This window comes from Tenrec ecaudatus, chromosome 1, assembly GCF_050624435.1.
Source record: "Tenrec ecaudatus isolate mTenEca1 chromosome 1, mTenEca1.hap1, whole genome shotgun sequence".
Lineage (NCBI taxonomy): Eukaryota > Metazoa > Chordata > Mammalia > Afrosoricida > Tenrecidae > Tenrec > Tenrec ecaudatus.
The window spans coordinates 219,385,786-219,405,792 of record NC_134530.1 but is presented as its reverse complement, the minus strand read 5'-3'; the positions used below and the strand labels follow the sequence as shown (position 1 = coordinate 219,405,792).

Genomic DNA, 20,007 nt, shown 5'->3' with positions numbered 1-20,007 from the left:
ATACATGTAATATACTCAGAAAAGTATCTTAAAATACAGCAAGCAGGCAACGAATCCTGGCTATTACTCTTAATAATAATTACAACAGAGAGTGCAAGAGGAGAAGTCAAGATGAGGTTAGGGAATAAAGTTAAGGAAAGAGGATGGCATGACATGCCAAGGGGCTGGAGTGTATTCTCTGTTCCTCCTAATTATGTTTCTGAAATGTTTCAAACACATAGACAGCGTAATGCAAAAAAGAAAGAAAACTTAACACGTGGTACAATGGTTACCCAATCTCCTTACACCAAGATTCAAATGTTTTAGTACTTTGCTGTATTTGCCTCCAATCTCTCTCTCTCTCTCTCTACACACACACACACACACACACTCTCTCTCTCTCTCTCTCTCTCTCTCTCAAATGATTGGAAAAGAAGTCACAGACATCGTGACACTTTAATGCTTTCAAGAAGCACCTTCTAAGAATAAGGACATCCCCTCAAGCATCAGTCTATGAAGATGAGCAATGATTTTTATAGAGTGGGAAGAATTTCTGATCTCTCGATGCTGAGCCTGTCTGGTGGAGTTACCTGGGGGCAACGTGCAGGCAGGCTTAGTATGTGAGGCGTGATCTGTAAGTAAACTACCGTCAGTCTTCAGCAGACCATGAAAACCTGAGCCGGAGAGAGCTCAGACAGGGACGGGCACACTGGAGAGTTACAGGAGGCAGAACTAACTAGGATGGGGCTCCAGAAAACTTCAGAAAGGTTCATGGAAAAAAAAATCCTCCATCTTTGACTTCCTTCTTTCCCACTCACTTTTTGAAGCCCGCTCCCCACCTTATACTGCCCTTCTTAACAATACTGAATCTTCCAATCCACAAACACGACCTGCCCTTTCCATTTACGAAGTCTTCTTTAATGTCTCCCAGGGATGCAGTTTTCAGAGCACGTGGCTTACACCTTTTTTGGTTAAATTCACTCCTCTGTATCCTTTGGACTGTGTTGTCCATAGAATTGTGTCCTGAATTTCCTCTTTGGCTTGTTCACTGCTCGTGCATAGAAATACAAGTATCCGTAATACACAAGGAACTCTTTATAAAAGGACAAACGCTGGTCAAAAACATGACGAAGCTAGGAGCTCAGGTGGCCAGTCAGCACAGGAAACGACGTTCAAGATGCCATCCAGCATTATGCGGCATCACTTCCATCCAGTGGATGGACAGTGAGGAAGCTGAGGCTTGGAGGGAGACAGGAACCCTCACCCCCCCACGCTGCTGGTAGGAAGATCACATGGCGCGGCTTCTTTGCAAAAACGTTGGGCAGTTCATCGAGAAGTTAAAATGGAGTGATCCAATGATGCAACAATTCCACTCCCAAGGATGTCATGCCCTGGAGAGCCGAAGACATGTCCACACCAAAAACGGGACATGAATTGTGGTGGCTGTAGGACTCGTAACAGCTACAAAGTGGACACAGTCCAAATGCCTACAAACTGAGAAGCGGATGTGAAAGAGTGGGGTGTCTGTACAAGGGAACATTACTGACCCATCAAGATAGCAGGCACCGTCACAAGCGCTAACATGGATGGGTCTTGGAGACAGTAGTGCTCGCTGAAATACAGACCTATCCCATACGATCCATTTCTATGAACTATCCTAGAGGGTGACACATCCATGAAGGCAGAATGGAGACGGTGGTTATCGGGCTGCTGGGGGCTGGGGAGACAGGGAGTGACTGGCTGCTGCGTGGCCTGAGATTCTTTTTAGGGGGAGGAAAGTGTTCTGGTGGTGATGGTTGCAGAACGCTGTGACTACGATAACAGTACCCTTTCAAAGAGTGAATCTGATGGGATGGGAATGACACAGGCCCATGGCACTGGGCTGGCTCCGGGTCATGTGTGAACAACACGTGTCCCTTTTACAGAGCTCGAGTACAAGTCGTGCTTGGAATTCTCGGTTGAATCTTGGATGTGGATGAGAGCAGTTTCCGTGGGGAGAGTGGTGGTGTGTGGAGCTTGACCACATGGGCCCGGGGGACAAGGGAGGTGGAGTGGAAAGAGAGAGATGAGGCTGCCGTCAGAAGAGCCACACGGTTGACATAGCTTTGGCCTCCCCTCTTCGAGGCAGAAGAGCCCTTGACAGGTTTACAAGCAGAAGGGCAGGGGAACGGAGAGTCCCGGGGCAAAGGTATGGAGAAGAGCATGTGTGGTCATCGGGCAAGGACTCCTCTTTGCCACAGGAATGGCTCCTTCCAACAGAACCAGGAGTGAAAACGAGGAACACTGGCGGCGGCAGCAGCAACGGTCAAGGGCGCTGTCACTTGAAGCCCTTCGCTTTCCTGGTGGAGCTGGCAGGGCCTCCTTCTCAGAGTTGGGCAGGTTGGCGGTAGGCTGAGGGGCTGGAGTGAAGCGATGGAGACTGGGGGGAGCCGATTGTAGAACAAGGAAAGAAACCAGATGACAGACGAGGAGGAGGCTGGTGGGACCGAGCCCAGCTCCTGGGTACATCATCAGGCTACCACAGGTCCTGGCTCTCTCTACCGCGGCACGACCTCATCGCAGGTAAACGCCAAGGATGACTTATCACGTGAACTCCCCGTAACCTACGTGGTGCTTGGTCAGCTCACTGGAAGTCTGTCTTGATGTCCCGCTCAGAGAACGGCAGTGAGGATCACATAAGATGGTGTGTGCGTGTGTGTGTGTGTAGACGGCACACTGATACCAAGGTGGCATTGGTCCTCGACGCTGTGCTTGACTGGTGATTTTGGCAGCCCTTTGGCTCTGGCCTAGAAGACCCGTGAGGAGGGCAAGCATCCTCTGCTGTGTCTCATCCCTGGGGCAGGCTCCGAACTGACCGGTCCAGAGCCTCACCCTCGAGGGCCTCAGGGGCCCTCATCTTTTACAAATGCAGTAGGGGTGCTGGTGTCTTAAAGACACGCAGAAAAAAGCCTGTGGCAGTCTTGCTGCCAGCCCGCTCCCGCCCCTCTCCTCCCGAGGCTGCCGGCTACCTTTGGGCGTGGATTCGGAGGCATTCAGGGCGCCCTGGATGACCGCCTGGGCCTCGGAGTTCTTCTTCTTCAGAAAGTCGATGGTTTCTCGCAAGTCCAGCAGCTCGGTGTCCTCAAAGGAAAATAAAACAGTATTCTCAGTTGCCATCCGGGGCCCTAACTCTATGCCAGGCACCAGAACTCTACTAGACTTGGTAGGGGAGGATGGGGAGTTGGGGAAAAAATATGTTCACACAGTTTTGGGGGAGGGTTGAGAATTCAGGACTGACCTTTCCCTGCCTGTTGGGGAGGTGCTTCCTCACCACCCCTGTCCCTCCCCTCCCCAGGGCTCTCACCTTTTCCTCGGCTGTCTCTGCCAGGTGTCGTAGGCGGGATGTCATGTTCACCAGGCTCTGCTCAAAGGCCGCCACTAGATTGGCCTGAAACAGATAGAGACAGAGGTTCCCGTACTGGCTGAGGCTGGAGGGGGACGTGTCGGGTGGTGGGTGACAGGGCTGTCATGGATAAGCTGATTTGGACCAAAAGCTGGCTGGCGAACCTCTCGGTAATTTTGAAATAGTGATTTCCCTGAGCGGGCAAGGTAGAATCCGACAACTCTGTAGCCTGAAGCCATGCTCTGGTGAGGAAGGACCAGCTTCCTGGTGGGTCGGTCCAGCTGTCCTGACAGCACGGGAGCCTGGTGGGACTGTCCCTCTGTTCTCTCAGCTATGCAGAGCGGCGGGCTTTGGGGTTCTAAAACGAGGGTCGGTTCCTCTGATTTGGGTTGAACTCTCCTATTGCTCCACGGGTCAAGTAACCTTTGAGGAAAAACTTCACCGGGTCTGTCTCTTCCGCGGCTGCTCCCAGGGTTCCCTCCACCCGGAACTCTCTCTGGGCTGCTGCCTTGAACCTTCAGTCTCGACCTTGCAGGGTTGCCAGAGACGTGGGGGCATTCCAGCTTGGCCACTAGGTGTCAGGCCCGCTCCTTGAGGAGGCCAGACAGATCGGTGTGGCTCAGAGGCCCAAGGGACACTTGTAGCAGATAAAAAACAGTTGGTGGGAAAAGAAGTGAAAAGATAATGGAATTTTCCCACCAACCTTTTGAAGTTGGATGACTGCCTGGTGGCCAATTTGCCAGATGGGTAAAAAGATGGGTAAGAAAAATGAAGGGACTGAAGCATGGGTCTCGAGAGGGGAGCTTTCGGGGCTGGAGAGAGAGGGCCAGCCATGGGTGGGGGCTATCTGAGCCAGTTGGTGGCCCTAGAAAGAAGCCAAGGACATGACCAGTTCTTCACACGGAGGCGCTCGAGGATCCCTGGGTCACGCTTCCTGTCTGCTAGGCATTCTTTCTTCCTGGGGGAGAAACCCTGGCTCTGACACGGCGCGCGAGGAGCCTGCCTGGAGCCTCCTTTTGGCCTCCTTCAGCGCCTTCTCTCCCACGTTACTACAAATCTGTCAGGGCCTGGGCTCCTGACCAGATCGACGCCCTGACCGCAAACAGTTTATGTTCTCTTACATACAGGGAACCTCGTGTCTCCTGTGGTTTCCATCTCTTTCTCCCCGAGCATCTGGCTATAAACAGGCTGCCCATCATCCTTGGAGTCTTGCACTCACGAGAATCCCCAGCTTCCTGCCCGTGTCTCAGGAGGAGGATCTCCCTTCTTTCTCCGCCTGGCTGTCTTCCCTTCCTTGGGGGATTTAAGACCTGGAGGCTAAGCAGCGGTGTGCCAACAGAGGCTGGCACATGAGAAGGACACAGAGGTGTGGCACCCCCCGTCTAGGGTGTGCCCTCAGAGGCAGTGGCCAGGATGCTCCACGGAGCCTGACAAGAGCTCGAGCCCAGGTGGGGACCCTGAGAACGGCTGTGGGACCTCCCCAGAGGTGCTGCTTGGGGGCAGGGCCCTGGCCCTCAGCAAAGCCTGCCTCTAAGACTCAGGACCCACCATGTCTGCCTGTTTGTTCACTCCTAGCCAAAGGGAACTTCCTGTTCTGAGAGAGAGAGAGAGAAAAAAAATCACCTCTGGATTCATTGCCTTGGCCCTGGCCCAGTCTGGACAGCAAGAAGGTTGAGAGACTGCAGTGTAAATGAATCAGACATCGTCGTGTTCTCTGCCTCCCTCCCCAGCATCTCCCAGACACCAATTTCCTGGGGTGTGCGGGACGTGACCCTGGCCACCAGCCTTGGAGGCTGGGGCACATGGGAGGCAGGAGATGGTTCTTGTTTATCCAGCTTTTCTCAGGGGTCTCCCAAGCGGGAAAACAGTCTTCATGTGAGCTCAAAGCTGGTGAGGAACTGAGGTTCCTGAACAAGAAACTCGGGTAACCTAAGGCGGCGAGGGAACTTCTGCTGAACTCTGTTGGAAAAGGGGCAAAAATCCTGACGGAGACTCTTCTACCTGATTCCAAGGGAGAGCCCCCGGGCCGACAGCTGGGTTCTCCAGGGAGGCAGGGCGGAGAGAAGCCCAGAAAGGGCTACGGAAGTGCAGACTTGCTGACTTTTGTGCAAACGCTTGGAAGGAGCCTGCAGATCCGGCTCAGCTGTTGTTTACGGCTTGGGGGAAAATGGCTCTATGTTCTCTCCGTGTGTAACTCGGTCCCAGGGGAGAAGCGACCACAGCCTCGTCAGGGGAGCTGACTTCATTTCTCCCCCATCTCACAGAGGAGACGAACCACGGCTCGCAGGACGGACAAACAAACAAAAACAACAACTCCTTCTAAGGGGACGCACGGAGGGCAGGTGGAGGTCCTGCCAAGAAGGCTGGCTCCCACTTGCCCGCCAAGCAGGAGACGACAAGGAAGAGGCAGTTAGGGGGTGTGGGGGGAGTCAGAGGAGAATGAGAGCTGGGCTTCGAGGTGGTGCGCTGTGTTCGATGGACAGACTGCTAACAACCAGACTGCTAACAACAAGCGGCCTGCCCACTTGCGTGGTGTAATCGAAGACACGCCCACCCCAGGACAGTGGTCGAGGGTTCCAAAGACCTGTCACCCGACAACTATTTCCCTCTATGGCCAAGGCATTGTGAGGGTGTTTTCAGCTCAAGGCAGAACCAGGGAGAATTTGGGCTCTCACAGTTTCGAGACCATTCACAGATGTGAACTCATCTAGACCCATGGATTAGGGCGGGTGAAAAAAGAAGTCTCATTCACAACCCCCAAAACAACCCTGTGGCACTATGAAGGGGCCCGGGGACCCTCTGTGTGTGAGTTACACAATCTGTTGTCAATTTGAGAGGATTAAGAGTGAAGGGGTGGAGTTTAACCTGTCAATCAAGTCACAGCTTGGGGGCGCTAAGGAGATAAATAGTCCACTGGAGGCAGGATGCAGGACAGGCTGACTCCCCAGGAGACATTCCAGCTGAGAAGACACATGGAGTTTTGCTGTGCCCTGAGCTGGAGCAGCCACATGGAGACCCCTGCCAGCACTGAGATGTTTAGACCGCCACCGGGATCCACAAGACTTCCCACCCATTGGCCTGTGATCTTCTGCATTTGGCATCATTGCATGTGTTTCTTGAGTCTGAAGAGGACTTTATAGATTGGTATCGGACATATGGGCTAATATCCTGGGCTGGGACATTTTCTCAATATTCAACTGCTCTTGTATTTAAAGCTCTTTTTTAATACACATATGCGCGTTTATGACCTTGTTTCTCTGGTCCACCAAGACTAACACACTCTGTCATAGAGTGTGCCTGCCCTGTCCCCTCGTGTCCAGGATAAACCCCGGGTCCTCCCCTGCTGAGCAGCACTCACGTTGGCAGAGAGCTGAGACGTCAGGGTGGCCACCTTTTCCTGAGACGATTCCAGTTCCCTGCGAAGCTTCCGGATTTGCTGCGAAAGGATGACAAGCGTAAAGGGATGGTGGCAGCTGAGGAATGGGGTGGGGTGGGGGGAGTGGGGTGCAGTGGTGTTAATAAGCAAAGACAAGGCGAGGCACCCTACCTCAGACTGCATCCTCTCCTCAGCCTGAAGCGGGGAGCACAGCAGCAGGGAGGGAGGGAGGGAGGGACAGAGAGAGAGAGAGGGAGAGAGAGAGAGAGAGAGAGAGAGAGAGAGAGAGAGAGAGAGAGAGAGAGAGAGAGAGAGAAGGCCGTTATTCCGAGGTGAAGCAGTGGGGCCCAGCGGCAAGGCAGAGAACCGGAAGGAGCGTGATTCCGAGGTGTGGAAAGATTGAAACCCTGCTCCCTGGTTGCAGTCCTCCCAAGGCCTTGCTTGGAGCAGACCACCCCCCAAGGAAGCCCACTGCCCTGAGTCAATGCTGACTCATCATGGTGACCTGCCCCGCAGGGCCCCTGATGTCTGACCCACCACCTTTGGTGAGCGCTCAGTTGCGGTGCCACTGGCGCTCCTGGCAGACTCTGCCCACAGCCCACTGTCCTGGGGACTCACTGCATGACTCCGCTCCCCTGGGTTTCCGAGACTAACTCCTGATGGGAGAAGACAGCCTCGTCTCTCTCCCTCGGAGCAGCTGCGGGGCTCACACCGCTGACCTTGTGCTTAGCAGCTCCATGCATCCCCCACGACACGCCCAGGGCTCCTTTTCAGACCCCACATGTGCGAGGTTTTAAATAAAAGGTCTCTCTGGAGCTTATCCTCAGGCAAATTTCTGAGGACCATGAACGCAAGGACAGGGAACCGTGGCTGTTCTAAAGGACTGGTGCTTAGTGCCAGTCACTTACAGGAGAAGCCATCGGGCGCAGGACCAACGGCCGCATCAGAGAACACTGGGTAGCCAAACGCAGTGCCAGGTGCCCCCCAGTGAACCCAGAAAATGCTGTCGCGATTGTATGCCCAGTGAGAGAGGAGCCCCCGTCTCACCTTCCCATAGTGCTCCCCACTTACCCGGACATGGTTAAGGGTTGTATAATAATTATTTAAAGGAGAAGAACAAAACCAACCTGAGTTGCTCAGGAGTTGGTGGTGGGGCATCTTCCCCCGCCCCCACCCGGGCCAACAGGCCCAATGAAGAGGCGGCAGTGGCCGAGGCCTCACTCACGCAGTCAGCCCACCAACAGAGCTCCCAGGAAGAGGCAGAAGAGAGGGGCGAGGGGCGTGGGAGGAAGAGATGGGAATGTGCTTACTGAGGAGTAGGCAGAGGAGGCGCTGGAGGCCAGGGACAGCACGGAGCCGTGGACTGGAAGAGAAGCAGAATGCACGGAGTTAGCATGGGACCCCGGGGTCCGGGGGTGCCTGAGACCCGCCTGGTGGCAGGAGCTTGGATTCGGATTCTGGAGGGCAACTGGGGCCCAGATGGCATCTCAAAAGTGCAATGCAGGTGTTTGCTAAGGAGACAAGGTCTTTCTCTCGGGCTGCAGCCCGAAAGGATGAAAGGACTGTACCTTCCGATGACACTCTTGAGCCTGAACCGAGAGAACACCCGCGTAACAAGTGTCCCGAAGGGCTAACGGGACGTCTTGTCTACCCAACGCTATCATCCAGATCACCCCCACCGGGCAGATGGCTCCCCCTGCAGAGAACATTTGGAGCCTTGCTGACAGCCGAACATAATGTCTAATTCCATGTGAGGCTCCATGGGGCTTCAGAGCCACCATGACGTCTTCTCATCTTTTCTGGGAGACAGTGGGGAAGGAGGAAAGACGGCTGCTCCAACGAAGAGGATCGGAGCCATGGCTTTCCAAGTGCTCTGGTGGGTGGGCACCGTGGCACCAGCTTTCGTGGTTCTTGTCCCTCCCCCAGCCCCGAGGACAAACGCTCCATCCCAAAGCATCAGTGCCAGACAGTGCCCCACCCCAAGGTTTCCGGGCCCCCAGATCCTTCGAAAGGAAGGAATGAAGGAAGGCCTGCGATGGCCCCAGCGGATGTTGTGTGGCTCCTGTGTGTGGTGGTGGTGGTGGTGGTGGTGGCGGTGGTGGAGGGTGGGGGGCCCAGCAAAGCTGGAATGAGCGTGAACCGCGCTGGCATGAAGTCTCACCATCATCCGTGGGGTCTCGGAAGGATCCTGACCGAATCATCCCCTTGGGTCTCTCGGCCAGGGACAGGGTGCTCCCCATTTGGGAGCCGCTGTACAGCTCGAAGGCCGCCTCGTGGGTGGGGATGCTGTTGGAGCGGGTGATTCTTGGCGTGGTGGCCGCAGTGGGACTCACTGGAAGGACAGAGGGAAGGGGACAGGAGAGGGTGGAGGAGGGCAGGAGAAGAGCAGGAGCATCAGCTCTCGGGTCCCGTGAGGGGGGAGGGAGGGGGCATGGAGCACTCGGAGCATGAGAGGCCAAAGGTGAGAGGGCAGGAGAGGAAGGGGCAGGTGGGGCTGTGGGAGTGTGCAAGCAGCTGGGGTGTTCGGCGCGGGGCACCTCAAGGAGGGGCTCTCACTAACTGGTGCAAAGGGGGAATGAAGCACAGCTCCTATTTGGGGGACCTGTCTGGGCCCTGCCTCCCCTAGAGAGCTGTTGTTTTGGAAGGTTAGGCTGGGGGCCTCGCAGCGTTGACGAAACCTTCACATCACACGGATGTGCCAATGAACATGGGGTACTGTGGTTCTCGACAAGTCCCCTGGCAGCTTGGGAGGACCGAGACTTCAGACCAAGACCAAGATCCGAATAAAGAGGAAAAAGAGCCAGCAGGTGAAGTGGGGCTGAGCCCTGGGAGCCAGTGGGCTCAGCAGCACTGGAGAGGGGCAAGCTCTTCCCATAGGGTGGCGGCTCGCCAGATCCCAGAGACGGCTGGGAAGCGGCAAGACACCAGTCTGCCGGCTTTCCTTGGCTCCTAGGTCAGCTGGAGCAGGTGGGAGTGTCAGGTGAGGCTTGTGGGAGGATCTATTTTGAAGCCGGGCTCCTCTGCACCCTGCTGACCTGGAGAACCCTTCCCTTTGCTCCCTGCGGGGACCATAACCTTCCACAGGGGACACCCCCATGGGACCCCTCTGGGACATCCTTCAGACCGAATGCTGGTAGGTGGCTGCCTCGTCCATTCATAAAGAGGGGCCCCTTTTGTACCAGTAAGGTGTTTCTTGTTCATCCCACCCCCTCACCCTGCAGGGTAAACACACGTCCCCTTGTTTGGTCCTAGGGGAGGTGGAGATCAAGCCGGTCACATCTTCCATCGCCCAGTCCTTCAGAGGTCAGGGGACCTTTCCCTAAGGGTCATTCCTTCCCTCATGGTCATTCCTTCAACAGCCCCCAGTCAGCACACAGGCATGTCCCCCATGCCCTTGGTTTACCCTGACACTTTCCGGGTTCGGCAGCACACAGCGAACCATGCAGAGCTACCCAGACACCATCCTTGAGGGAGTTCTAGAAGGCCAGCCCTGATGAACGGCTTCCCAGAACCAGGCCTGCAGGGCTTCTGTGCTGGGGCTGGGCCCTCCAAATGAAGTTTCTTCCCTGCCTCTGACTCATGGGGCCCCTGCCTTCTTTCCTCGTGCCCCCCTCTCCCCCAGATTTAGAGATGTGGCCACAACAGGGCTCTTCCTACAGAGCTGGGGCCCCGGATCCGGCCCCTCCTGCACCACTGGGAAGCCTCGACTTTACTGGGCTTACAGGACAGATCCCTTCTTTTCCTCCTTCCTCCCTGCCAGCGACATGCCTTCTCACCAGTGGGCCCAGGCAGCCCTGAGGGTGAGGCTCCTTGCTGGCAATGTGGGATCACCCCCAGGCCTTGCAGTATGGCCGGCAACCAGACACGCTGATGTCACAAGGAAGACTACAACCCGACTGGCGCCCAAGAGCTACTTCACCTTAGAGCTCACCTCCAAACTTATTTTGGAAGGCTGGCGGGATGGGTGCTGTGCAGCGACCAAGGCGCAGGAGAAGCCCAGACTCTGCCTCCTTGCCCCGCCCCACCTCGCCCTCCTCTCTGACCACAGTGAGCGGTTGACAACACTGACCTATGTTGGTAAGCTGACCCTTCGCGCTCAAGGACACGGAGAGTGCAGGTGGAGAAGGCAGGTCTGACGGGTCGTCGGACTCGGGCAGCCCACCGATGGTGTGTGAGTGTCGCCTCTCCTTGGTGTCCTCCTGGGACTGAAGCTGGTACCTGGGGGAGGCAGGAGAAGACCTCAACCTGGGGGAGGCAGGAGACCTCAACCTGGCGTCGGGGGTCTTGGTCAATGTCGAGGGTGTCTGAGGCCGTGGAATTCTACGAGCAGGACCAGGAAGAGAGGGAGTAGGGAAGCCCTGGCTGAAGAGGGCCTGACAAGAGCATGCTGAAGGGCTAGCAGGCATCTCTGGGAGGTTTGCTGAGATATGGAAGAAGCATCCGAACTTCTCCCGGGAGGCTCAGAGCAGAGCACGCGATTCCACTTGGGGGCTGCAGGGGTGGGGGGTGGGGGAGTCCTCTGGCAGGTGGAGTAATGGTGGAAACGGAGGCAGCTTCTGCCTCATCCCCACCCGAGTGATCCCGAGGCAGTGGGCGTTTCCCTCGGAGGGTGAGGGAGGAAAATGACAGAGAGAGAGGCTGGTACAAGTCGGTGTGTGACTGGCCTGTGAAAACTTGCTTCTCCTTTCTCACCAAGAGAGAGCACTTGCTATACGGCGGACTCGTGATGTCACGCTTGGGGCTACTCAGACAAGACCACCGACAGGAGATTGGGGGGCTGGGGAGAGGTCATCGTGGCTCTCTGAAAGGACGGCGAGCCCCCCTCCACACCCCCCTGAAAGGAAAGAAAAGACACTAGAGGGTTACCTGAGCCCTTTCTTGGGAAGGGTGTTCCGATCCCGTTGGCTACTGCGGAGACAAAACAGAGAGAGAGAGAGAGAGAGAAAGATGTGGGTTCATCTTGGAAACCATAGTGTGGGGTCACAGTGCTGAAGGACGCAGGGCCTGCACTCGGGCCCTCAAGCCGGCCGTGCCTTGATGTCTACAAACAAAATGAGATAGCCACCGCCCTGCTGTTGGCTGCCCCACCCGGGAAGTCTTCTGAAAGGTTACGTGCTGCTCCTGGTGGGGGACTCAGGGTGTGGCTAGCTAGGAGAGTCAGGTAAAGGGCCCTCTATCATGGGTGGAAAACAAGGTGTGGTGTAGCAGATGGGATTTGGAAATGGGAATCGGGAGGCTTGGATTCTGGGTCCAGCTCATTAGGAGAGATGCTGGGTAAGCCATTAGTTTTCTGCTCGCTGGTTTCCCGGTAGGGAAGGGTGATCGTAAAAGCAAAACAAACAAGATCGCAAACAACACCACCAACTCACAGAGCTGGGGTGAAGCCCATGGTATTGTTTAATGTACGCGGCAATTCTCGGTTCAGTGCTGACGAGCCGGGCAGATGAGAGGCTGGTGCTGAGGGCAGGGAGGGACCCTGGTGGCTGAGCGCCTGGTCACCAGTGGAAAGGGCGGCCGTTTGGACCCACCAGTGGCGGTGAGAGAACGAGGCGTCAGTCTGCTTCCATAAAGATTACAATTCTGGAAGCCCTGTGGGGGCCACTTCGACTCTGTCCTAAGGACAGCGTCGGAACTCACTCGATGACTTAGGTCCTTTGAGAAAGCGTCAGGAGTAACAGGAGCCAGGGACGGAGGGCTCGGCTCGGTGAGCCCTCTGTGCGGCCACTTACCTGTCAAGCTGCCCAGTCCTGGGGCTTCCGCTCCAGGCCAGCTCCTCTGTCTCTTCCTCTGGGGGGGCAGTCGGGGCAGCAGGTGGGGTGGGGCTGGGAGCACTACTGGGGAGACTCATTGGCATTTGGAGAGACTCCATGCTCCTGTGCAGGCCTGAGAGTTTGGGGTACATGCGGGTCTCCTTTGGGATGCTGAAGCCGCTCATGAGCTCCAGGCCCTGGGAGAAGCTGGCGGAGTTAATATTGAGGATGGGTGCTGGGCTCGGGGTGAAGCACGAAGGGAGTGGGGCCCCAGCTGCTGAGCTTGCGGCATGCAGATCTGGGACCTTCGAAGTATGGGCATCGCTGGAGGATGGCAGGTCCAGACTGTTGGAGTTGACCTTGTCTAGATTGGCTAGGGAAGGTGGTTTGACGAAACTCTTCGTCGTGGCCCTGCGAGGGGTCAAGAGGAGAGGAGAGGTTTAGAACCAGACGGACGTGGCTGAAAGGACCTTAGTGGACGCCAGTCTTAATTTCTTCGTATTCTGACTAGTTTCTGAGGACAGAGGCTGTTGGGAAAGGGCAGAGGGAAAATCCTGGGAGAGAATCTAATGCAGGTGATACCATCCCAACTGGCCGTGCCTTCAAGTGCTCTCGGGTCCCACACTGTAACCATCTAGCGTGACAGTGTGCCATTGCTGCTGCAGAGACCGACTCTCAAAGACATCAACAGTGAACCCTTCAAGGAGGTGTCCCACACCAACGACAGAAGGGTCGGGATGGAACCGGGTCATCCATGGAGGGCTACGTGTCCCTGACTCAGCGCACCTATGGTCTCATGGGGGAGACATGCACCCGGGTGAACAAGTGAGTTTACAGGCACACGGCTGCGTGTCCAGGAGCACAGAAAAACCACCCGCACTGAGTCAGTACTGCGGAGCTGAGTTCTGAAATCAGCCTTGGCAGACAGACAAGGATGTTGGTTGGCCCAGAGGGAAGGAAAGCAACAGCCCACGCAAGACTGAAGGCAAGTGCACAGAGGCAAGCCTCGTCCGGGGGCCCCAGGAGCCCAGGGTATGCGAAGGGATGACCGGGGGGAAGCTGCCCGGTCTGGATACTACCTGAGAGGAGTTGGTGGGAGGTCTGCCAACTTGGTGGCCGGGGGGTGGCTTGCTTGGCTCTTGGGGGTGCTCTCCGGGGAGCCAATGCTCTTCAGGGAAATGTTGTCCGCGTCCAAGGCCGTGGCCTTGGCTTTGGCCTTCTCCTTCTCCCGATCAGTCTGATTGACAGGGGCTGGGGTAGTCCGCCCACTGGGTACCTTGGAAGGCTCCTTCAGTCTGGAGGGCGTCAGGCCGCCCTGCTGCTTGGTGCTGAGAAGACTGGGGTCGATGCTGCTACTCACGGGGCGAGGTCCACCCCGGCCACCGGTCACGCTCATAGAACTAGACTTGGCTGGCCGGGGCAGGCTGCGGTACTGGATGTTGGAACGCGCGCCCGGCGCCAGGAAGCCGGGCTCTGCACTGTTGGAGACATCTAAGCTCGTCTTCCGTCCGTTCATCGGCTTGACAGGGATGCCCGAGGACTTCTGGATCTTGCTGAGGGTGGCTGAGCCACCAGTCTGCATGACGGTGGCCGTGCCTGTGGCGGGAGGAGGCTTCTTGTAGCCAAAGGATCCTGACGTGGAGGGTCGAGCAATGCCTGACGGCGGCTTCTTGGCGTCACCGAGGCGATCCCGGCCGGCATCGGAGGAGGAACGCTGTAGGCCGGTGTTCTTCACGGCAAGCTTACCCTTGTCGGTAGCTTTGCCTTCGGGCTTGCCTGCAAGGAAGCAGGAATGAGGTCAGAACACCTGAAACTGGCTAGAAGGTTTCAGAGTCTTAGAGGCCTGAACATGGGTCAAGTGGGGGACCAGCAGGTAAGAGGAATACACTCAGGTGGCTGCAACTGTGGGCTCGACGTCGGAACAATTGTGAGGACGGGCCAGGACTCGGCAGTTGTGTTGTTCTGTGGCACACAAGGCCCTAAGGGTGGCGACCAACTCTGTGTCGTCGAACAACACGACAACAAATATCTACAGGTGACCCAGGTCCTACAGCCAGAAGCTGGTGAGTCCGAGGGGAGAAAGAGCTTGCATGGAGTGCCTAGGATTCTGTGATTGCTTACTTTGCTTCCTACATTCAGAGTGATCCACAACCGCCCTCTGGATAATCCTGACTGTGTGGGTTAACGTGGAGAGGCAATCTCAAACCCCCGAGAGAGAGGCCCTCCTCCGAGTGGTGGAGAAAGAAACACGAGGAGGGCAGGTGGGACCATGAGCTAGCAGTAGCTACATCGGGGCAGTTCTACCCTGTCTTATGGGGTCGAGATGAGTCCACATCAACTTGATGGCAGGGATTTGTTTTGTTTGGGGGAGTGGGGGGATAGAGATTCGTACTTATAGACTAAGGGGAATCGTTGACTTGGTCTTTAGGTTATCCAAGAGGCCACCTTTGGGAGCACTAGCCAGGCTAGAGTCATTTGACCATTTCTGCAGGCTCCCTAAGAGGTCAAGCCAAGACCTTTGAAGAGAAGTGGGTTCAATGTAAAGTGAGACCAATGGGAAGGGTCTGAAGGTGGGGCCAGCTAGCCCCGGAATGTTTCATCGACCCCCCTCCGCTCCTCTCCCTCTGGGTTAGCTGTGGGATTTTGCCTGGGCTCTTTCACTTTTTTGAGTTTCAACTTCTACCTCTGTAACAGAGGGACAGGAAGCCCTGCTTTCCTCATTCATGAGACTGTGGTGAAGCACAAATACAATGAAGCACTAGGCACAGGTCCCCTGAGTTAAGGAGACCCTTAAAGAGAGGGGCACCTGAGAAAAACGTCTCTGCTCGGGTCCCTCCTTTGGTTCCGCTCACCTGCAACCTTGAGGGCACTCTGAGCTGTATGGGTGATGGGGGACGTGACGGCCACTGGCGGAGTCTTGCCCTTCTTCAGGGACCCGGGGTGCCCCAGGCTGATGGGCTTTTTCAGATCGCCCACCTTGGAAGAATCATCGCAGCTCTCAGGCCGCTCTCGCCGCCACTTAGACGTCCCCGGCTCCATCTTCAGGCTCCCACTGTCGTACTCTAGTTTCTTAGGGGCCTTTTCCTCGGATTCACTAAACCAGTTCAGCCCACTTTCTGCCAGCGAGCGCTTCTCCGAGTCTGTGCGCAGCTAAAGGACCAGAAAAAGCAGGGGGAGACATTCACTCGGGGGCCAGGGAACGGAAAGCTGAAGGGACTTGGGTTGGTAGCTGGTAGCCCTGCTCTTTGCAAAGTACTAAGCCAGCCCAGGGTTTCTACGACACTGGTGGCGTACCAGAGAAGACAGTATAACCGAGCTCTGGGGTTCTGTTTCTTCTTCTGTTGGAATTGCTCCGAAACCGCTGCAAACTGGCAGGCACCCAGACGATGCTTACGGTCTTGGGTGGTGATTTTTTATCTGCCCATGAGTCAGCCTCCAACGGGAATGGAACCACTGTGATCTCTAAGGTTTGCATTGGCTGATTTTGGGGGAAGTAGACCACCAGGTCTCATCTGCCTTAGTCTGGAAGCTCCACTGAGACCTACTGAGCTCCACGGCCACATGCAGGTGTCCACCGCCAGTCAGGTGGTAGCTGTGCTTGATGTGCACTGGCTGGGACCCAGACCCCATTCCTGAACAGAAGGCTGGGCTCCTGCCACCGAAAGACCCCCGAGAGTGTCTACGCAAGTGTGCTCCCAGGCATCGCCTCGCCTGCCTGTGTTTTCCCTTGCGACGGTGACCTACCACTACGGTCGAGTTCCTGCGCGAGGCAGTGGGGGTGGTCGGAAGCGAGTTGAGGGAGGAGCTGGCATTGAACTCTTCCGAGCTGAGGTTGTCTGAGGCCTCACTGAGCCCGCTGCTGATGGAGCTGCTTTCATCCCAGCTGCAGAACAAGAGAGAGGGGGAAGCGGTTCATGGAGAAGCCAAGGCAAGCAAGAAAGACATGGAGGGAAGAAGGGTCCGTCTTGGGGTGCGGACTGGTCAAAAGGAAAAGCTTTGGAGGTGAGTCCTGGGTTTGGTCAGAACTCTAAGGGAGTTCTAAAAACTCAAGTCAGGGCCATCCAGTCGATGCTGACTCACAACGACCCTACAGGACAGGGTAGAACTGCCCCCAGGGGTTTCTGAGACTTCACTCTTTGGGGGAATAGAAAGCCGAGCCCTGAGAGCGGCAGGTGGGTTTGAACTGCTGACCTTGCAGATAGCAGCCCAACTCCGCGTACACTGTGCCACCAGGGCCCCAAGTGTGACTTAAACTTCTGCATTTGTGGAGACTTAAACAAATGAAGGCACGAGACTCTCTTCCTGGTGAAAGATGCTACATTCCTTTAACAGAAAGGCACCTCACAAAGACAAGGCGTTTGTGAATCTCTAATGATACAAATCAAAGTCCTCTCCCTATAAGCAGCCTCCATTTTTATACTTATATTTGTCAATTCTTAGATGTGTTCTCTAAGAATTTTTTCCTGACAAAATAATAATCATTTATAAATTATCAAGGGTTCATGAGGGAGGGGGGACCGGGGAGGAGGGGGAAAAATGAGGAGCTGATACCAAGGGCCTGAGCGGAGGGCAAATGTTTTGAGAATGACGGTAACAAATGTACAAATGTGTCTGACACAATGGATGGACGCATGGATTGTGATAAGAGTTGTACAAGCCTCCAATAAAATGATTTTAAAAAATCCCATCCAAGTCCACAGACACACAAAAAAGAATTTTTTTCCTGTTCCTAAAATTTTCTATGCTCTCTAACATTGGCTAGAAAAATGACATATTCCCTAGAAGCCACCATTTCTCACTGTTTTCTCGTTTAGGGAGTTCACCCTGCACCGGGATCTAACAGCTTCCCGGTTGGGATCCGGTCCTGCTTCTGAATACCACGGACTGCTCTTCTGGTAAAAGGACCACACATGAGGTGCTGTGGTCAACCAGAGGTGCCACGTTTATGCACGTGGCTTTGTTTCTCTTAGAGTATCAGATGGGTGCGATGTCTCAGTTATCCAATGCTGCCGTAATAGGAAGACCGCAGTAGATGGCTTGAAAATGCAGAAATGTGTCCTTCCAGCGTCGGAAGTCACAGGCTCAAATTCAGGGGCCACCTCTAGGGGCGCAGGCTTTCTGGCTCTGTCTGCTCTAAGATAGTAGGAGGGGCATTCCTTGTGATCTCTACGTGTCTTAGCATCAATCTTCTCTGGGATCTAAGAGGTTCTCAACCCTGGACCCTGGGTCCAAAGGATGTGCTCTTCTTTCTTGGTGGTAGACTGATCCCTGTTTCTGCTTACTTCTCTCTCCTTGATCTCTTGTAAGATACAGTGATGAAGGGTACACACTGGGGAAAACTTCGCTTACATAAGATCAAGGCTGTGAACGGAGTATGTCATTACATCCCACGTAGTCCCCTTACAACTGATAGACTGGTCAGAAGATGATTTACATCATTACCTAACTGCCCAATCACTGAGCATTATGGCCCAGCCAAGTTGACACATATACGGGAGGGGGACACAACTCAATCTGTGACATTCTATCCTCTGGCTCCCCGAAATGCGTATCCTCAAATCAACTCCAAGTCCAAATTCAATCCAAGAACAAAAAGAAACAACCTCTTCATTTGTGAACCACACATTTCCATTACAAATGGGAGAAACCGAAGGGAAGAAGGAAGTAACAGGCACTAAAGGAGTCCAAGAAAGCCCTGTGGAGTAGTGAGTGACATGCTGGGCTGTTAACAGCAAAGTCTACAGTTCAAGTCCAACAGCTAATCCAAAGTAGAAAGATGAGGCTTCTCACACCTGTAAAGGTTTACAATCTCAAGGGAGAAAAAGAATGTTTGGAAACTGACTGTGGTAGCAATTGTACAATTCTGCTTGATGTGACTGAACTATGGAACGATATGACATATGTATTAACTCTCCATTAATAATAAATTATATTAAAACAACCTATTAGAAATAATAATTTTCTTAAAAGGTTTACAGTCTAAGAAACCCACAATTCTACCCTGTCCGACAGGGTGGCTGAGAGTCACAGTTGACTTAATGGCAGTGAGGAGCAAGTCCAAGGCTTGAGACTAATCCTCTGCTCTCTGAGACCATCGAGTGGCCCTTTCAGACACTGGGCATTGGCCATGTTTTCTGGAGTTTAGATGGAGGGCCTTCAGTTCTGAGTTTCAGCTCCACTTTCCAGGCTCATTAGGATGTCTCCTGATTCTCCTAGTCTGGCTGTGTGGTCACCCCATCCCCTCAGCCCCAGGCGGCCCAGTTCTTCTGCCCCTTGAGCAGTGTCCTCATTGGCTCAGGGGTGGGCAGCAGATCCAGCCCCACAGCCTGGCACTCATGAACAGCAGTCCCACACTTCAGAACCACATGGTGAAGACCCGACTCTGAGACCTAAGGGGCCATCTCCCCACCCTTTGAGACCCTGAAGTTTGTGGCCCTGCTCTTTGAGGCCAAGGCCTGTGCGCCTTGTCTGCTCGGCCTCTGGGACCAGCCCTGCCTCCGTGCTGATCAACACGGGTTTCAAAGCCCTTTGGCGCTACCGACGAGTGCTCGCAGACACTCTACTCTGCCAGGAAGCCCCTGCCTCCGGCCCTCAACACTGGTTCATGGTGGACGGCCGAGTTGTCCTGCACCTGTCAGATGTGGTTGCTGCTGCGGTGTCTCCCCCCGCAGCTTCTCCCCGTCTGCATGGTGTGCGGTATGGTAGTTCTTCTCATTTCTCTCTAAGCGCTCACCAGCCTTGCTTTTGATGTCCTTAATTCCATCAGCAGTCTCTTCTCGGGACTCTGGGCTCGTACTATAGGTACCTTGAAAGCTTCCAGCCTATTAGCCAATTCCAAAACAGCTTCGACACTCTAGGTCTCTGTTAGAGCAGTATCCCATTTTCTGATACCAAATTCCGTCTTAGCTATCAAGTACCACCTAACACAGAAATGCCACCGGCAGCATGCTCTCACAGAGGTGAAGTCGACACTCGGGGTGTCGGCTCTGGGCAAGGTCCTTGTTCTTTCAACAGCCGTTGTTTCTGTATCCCTAAGAGCTTCATGTGTCTTGGCAGCCCTGTTCCCTTGAGTCTAGGAGGTCCACAGCACAAGGGCTCTGGGTTCACAGAATGCACTCCGCTCACCGATCTCTCTTGGTGGCAGTTAGATCCCTCTGCTGTTTGCTGTTCCCCTTTTAGGAAATCCCCCTTACAAGAGACCGTGGCAGTGGCCCGGGTGAGTGTGGCATCAATCCCGCCTTACGATTTTTTCATTGCCTGACTACCAAACCACTGGGGCCCTGGGGATGGGTGGCGGGAGAAAGACAAGATCTTGGAGGATGATACAATTCAATCTCTGACAACGTTAGGGAGACACTCTACCGTACATGTACTTACACGATTTCTTTTAGGAGGATCGGGACCATTATTATTATTTCTGTATATAGAGAAACCCAATCGACTCACTGACACTGAGTTTTGAGTCCATGAATTAAGTAGACCACACCGTCTTCATCTCTTTGAAGCTTGGACTCTTTTTA

At 54.7% G+C, this 20,007-nt stretch overlaps 1 protein-coding gene across 8 annotated transcripts in view; it reads right to left on the bottom strand.

Moving 5' to 3' along the window:
- The window catches only part of NAV1 (neuron navigator 1), a 286,217-nt gene that overhangs the window by 17,468 nt on the left and 248,742 nt on the right, over positions 1-20,007 (bottom strand). For 5 of the 8 annotated variants that reach the window (XM_075528818.1, XM_075528824.1, XM_075528823.1 and 2 more), the window contains 12 exons: positions 16,232-16,370; positions 15,340-15,637; positions 13,567-14,263; positions 12,467-12,898; positions 11,604-11,645; positions 10,807-10,955; positions 8,899-9,069; positions 8,048-8,100; positions 6,909-6,932; positions 6,720-6,797; positions 3,323-3,406; positions 2,988-3,099 (listed from right to left, as the gene is read on the bottom strand). In XM_075528818.1, coding sequence (XP_075384933.1) covers positions 2,988-3,099; positions 3,323-3,406; positions 6,720-6,797; positions 6,909-6,932; positions 8,048-8,100; positions 8,899-9,069; positions 10,807-10,955; positions 11,604-11,645; positions 12,467-12,898; positions 13,567-14,263; positions 15,340-15,637; positions 16,232-16,370 — 2,279 coding nt within the window. The remainder of the gene's footprint in view (positions 1-2,987; positions 3,100-3,322; positions 3,407-6,719; positions 6,798-6,908; positions 6,933-8,047; positions 8,101-8,898; positions 9,070-10,806; positions 10,956-11,603; positions 11,646-12,466; positions 12,899-13,566; positions 14,264-15,339; positions 15,638-16,231; positions 16,371-20,007) is intronic. The other 3 variants (XM_075528821.1, XM_075528820.1, XM_075528822.1) reach the window with 3 other exon arrangements.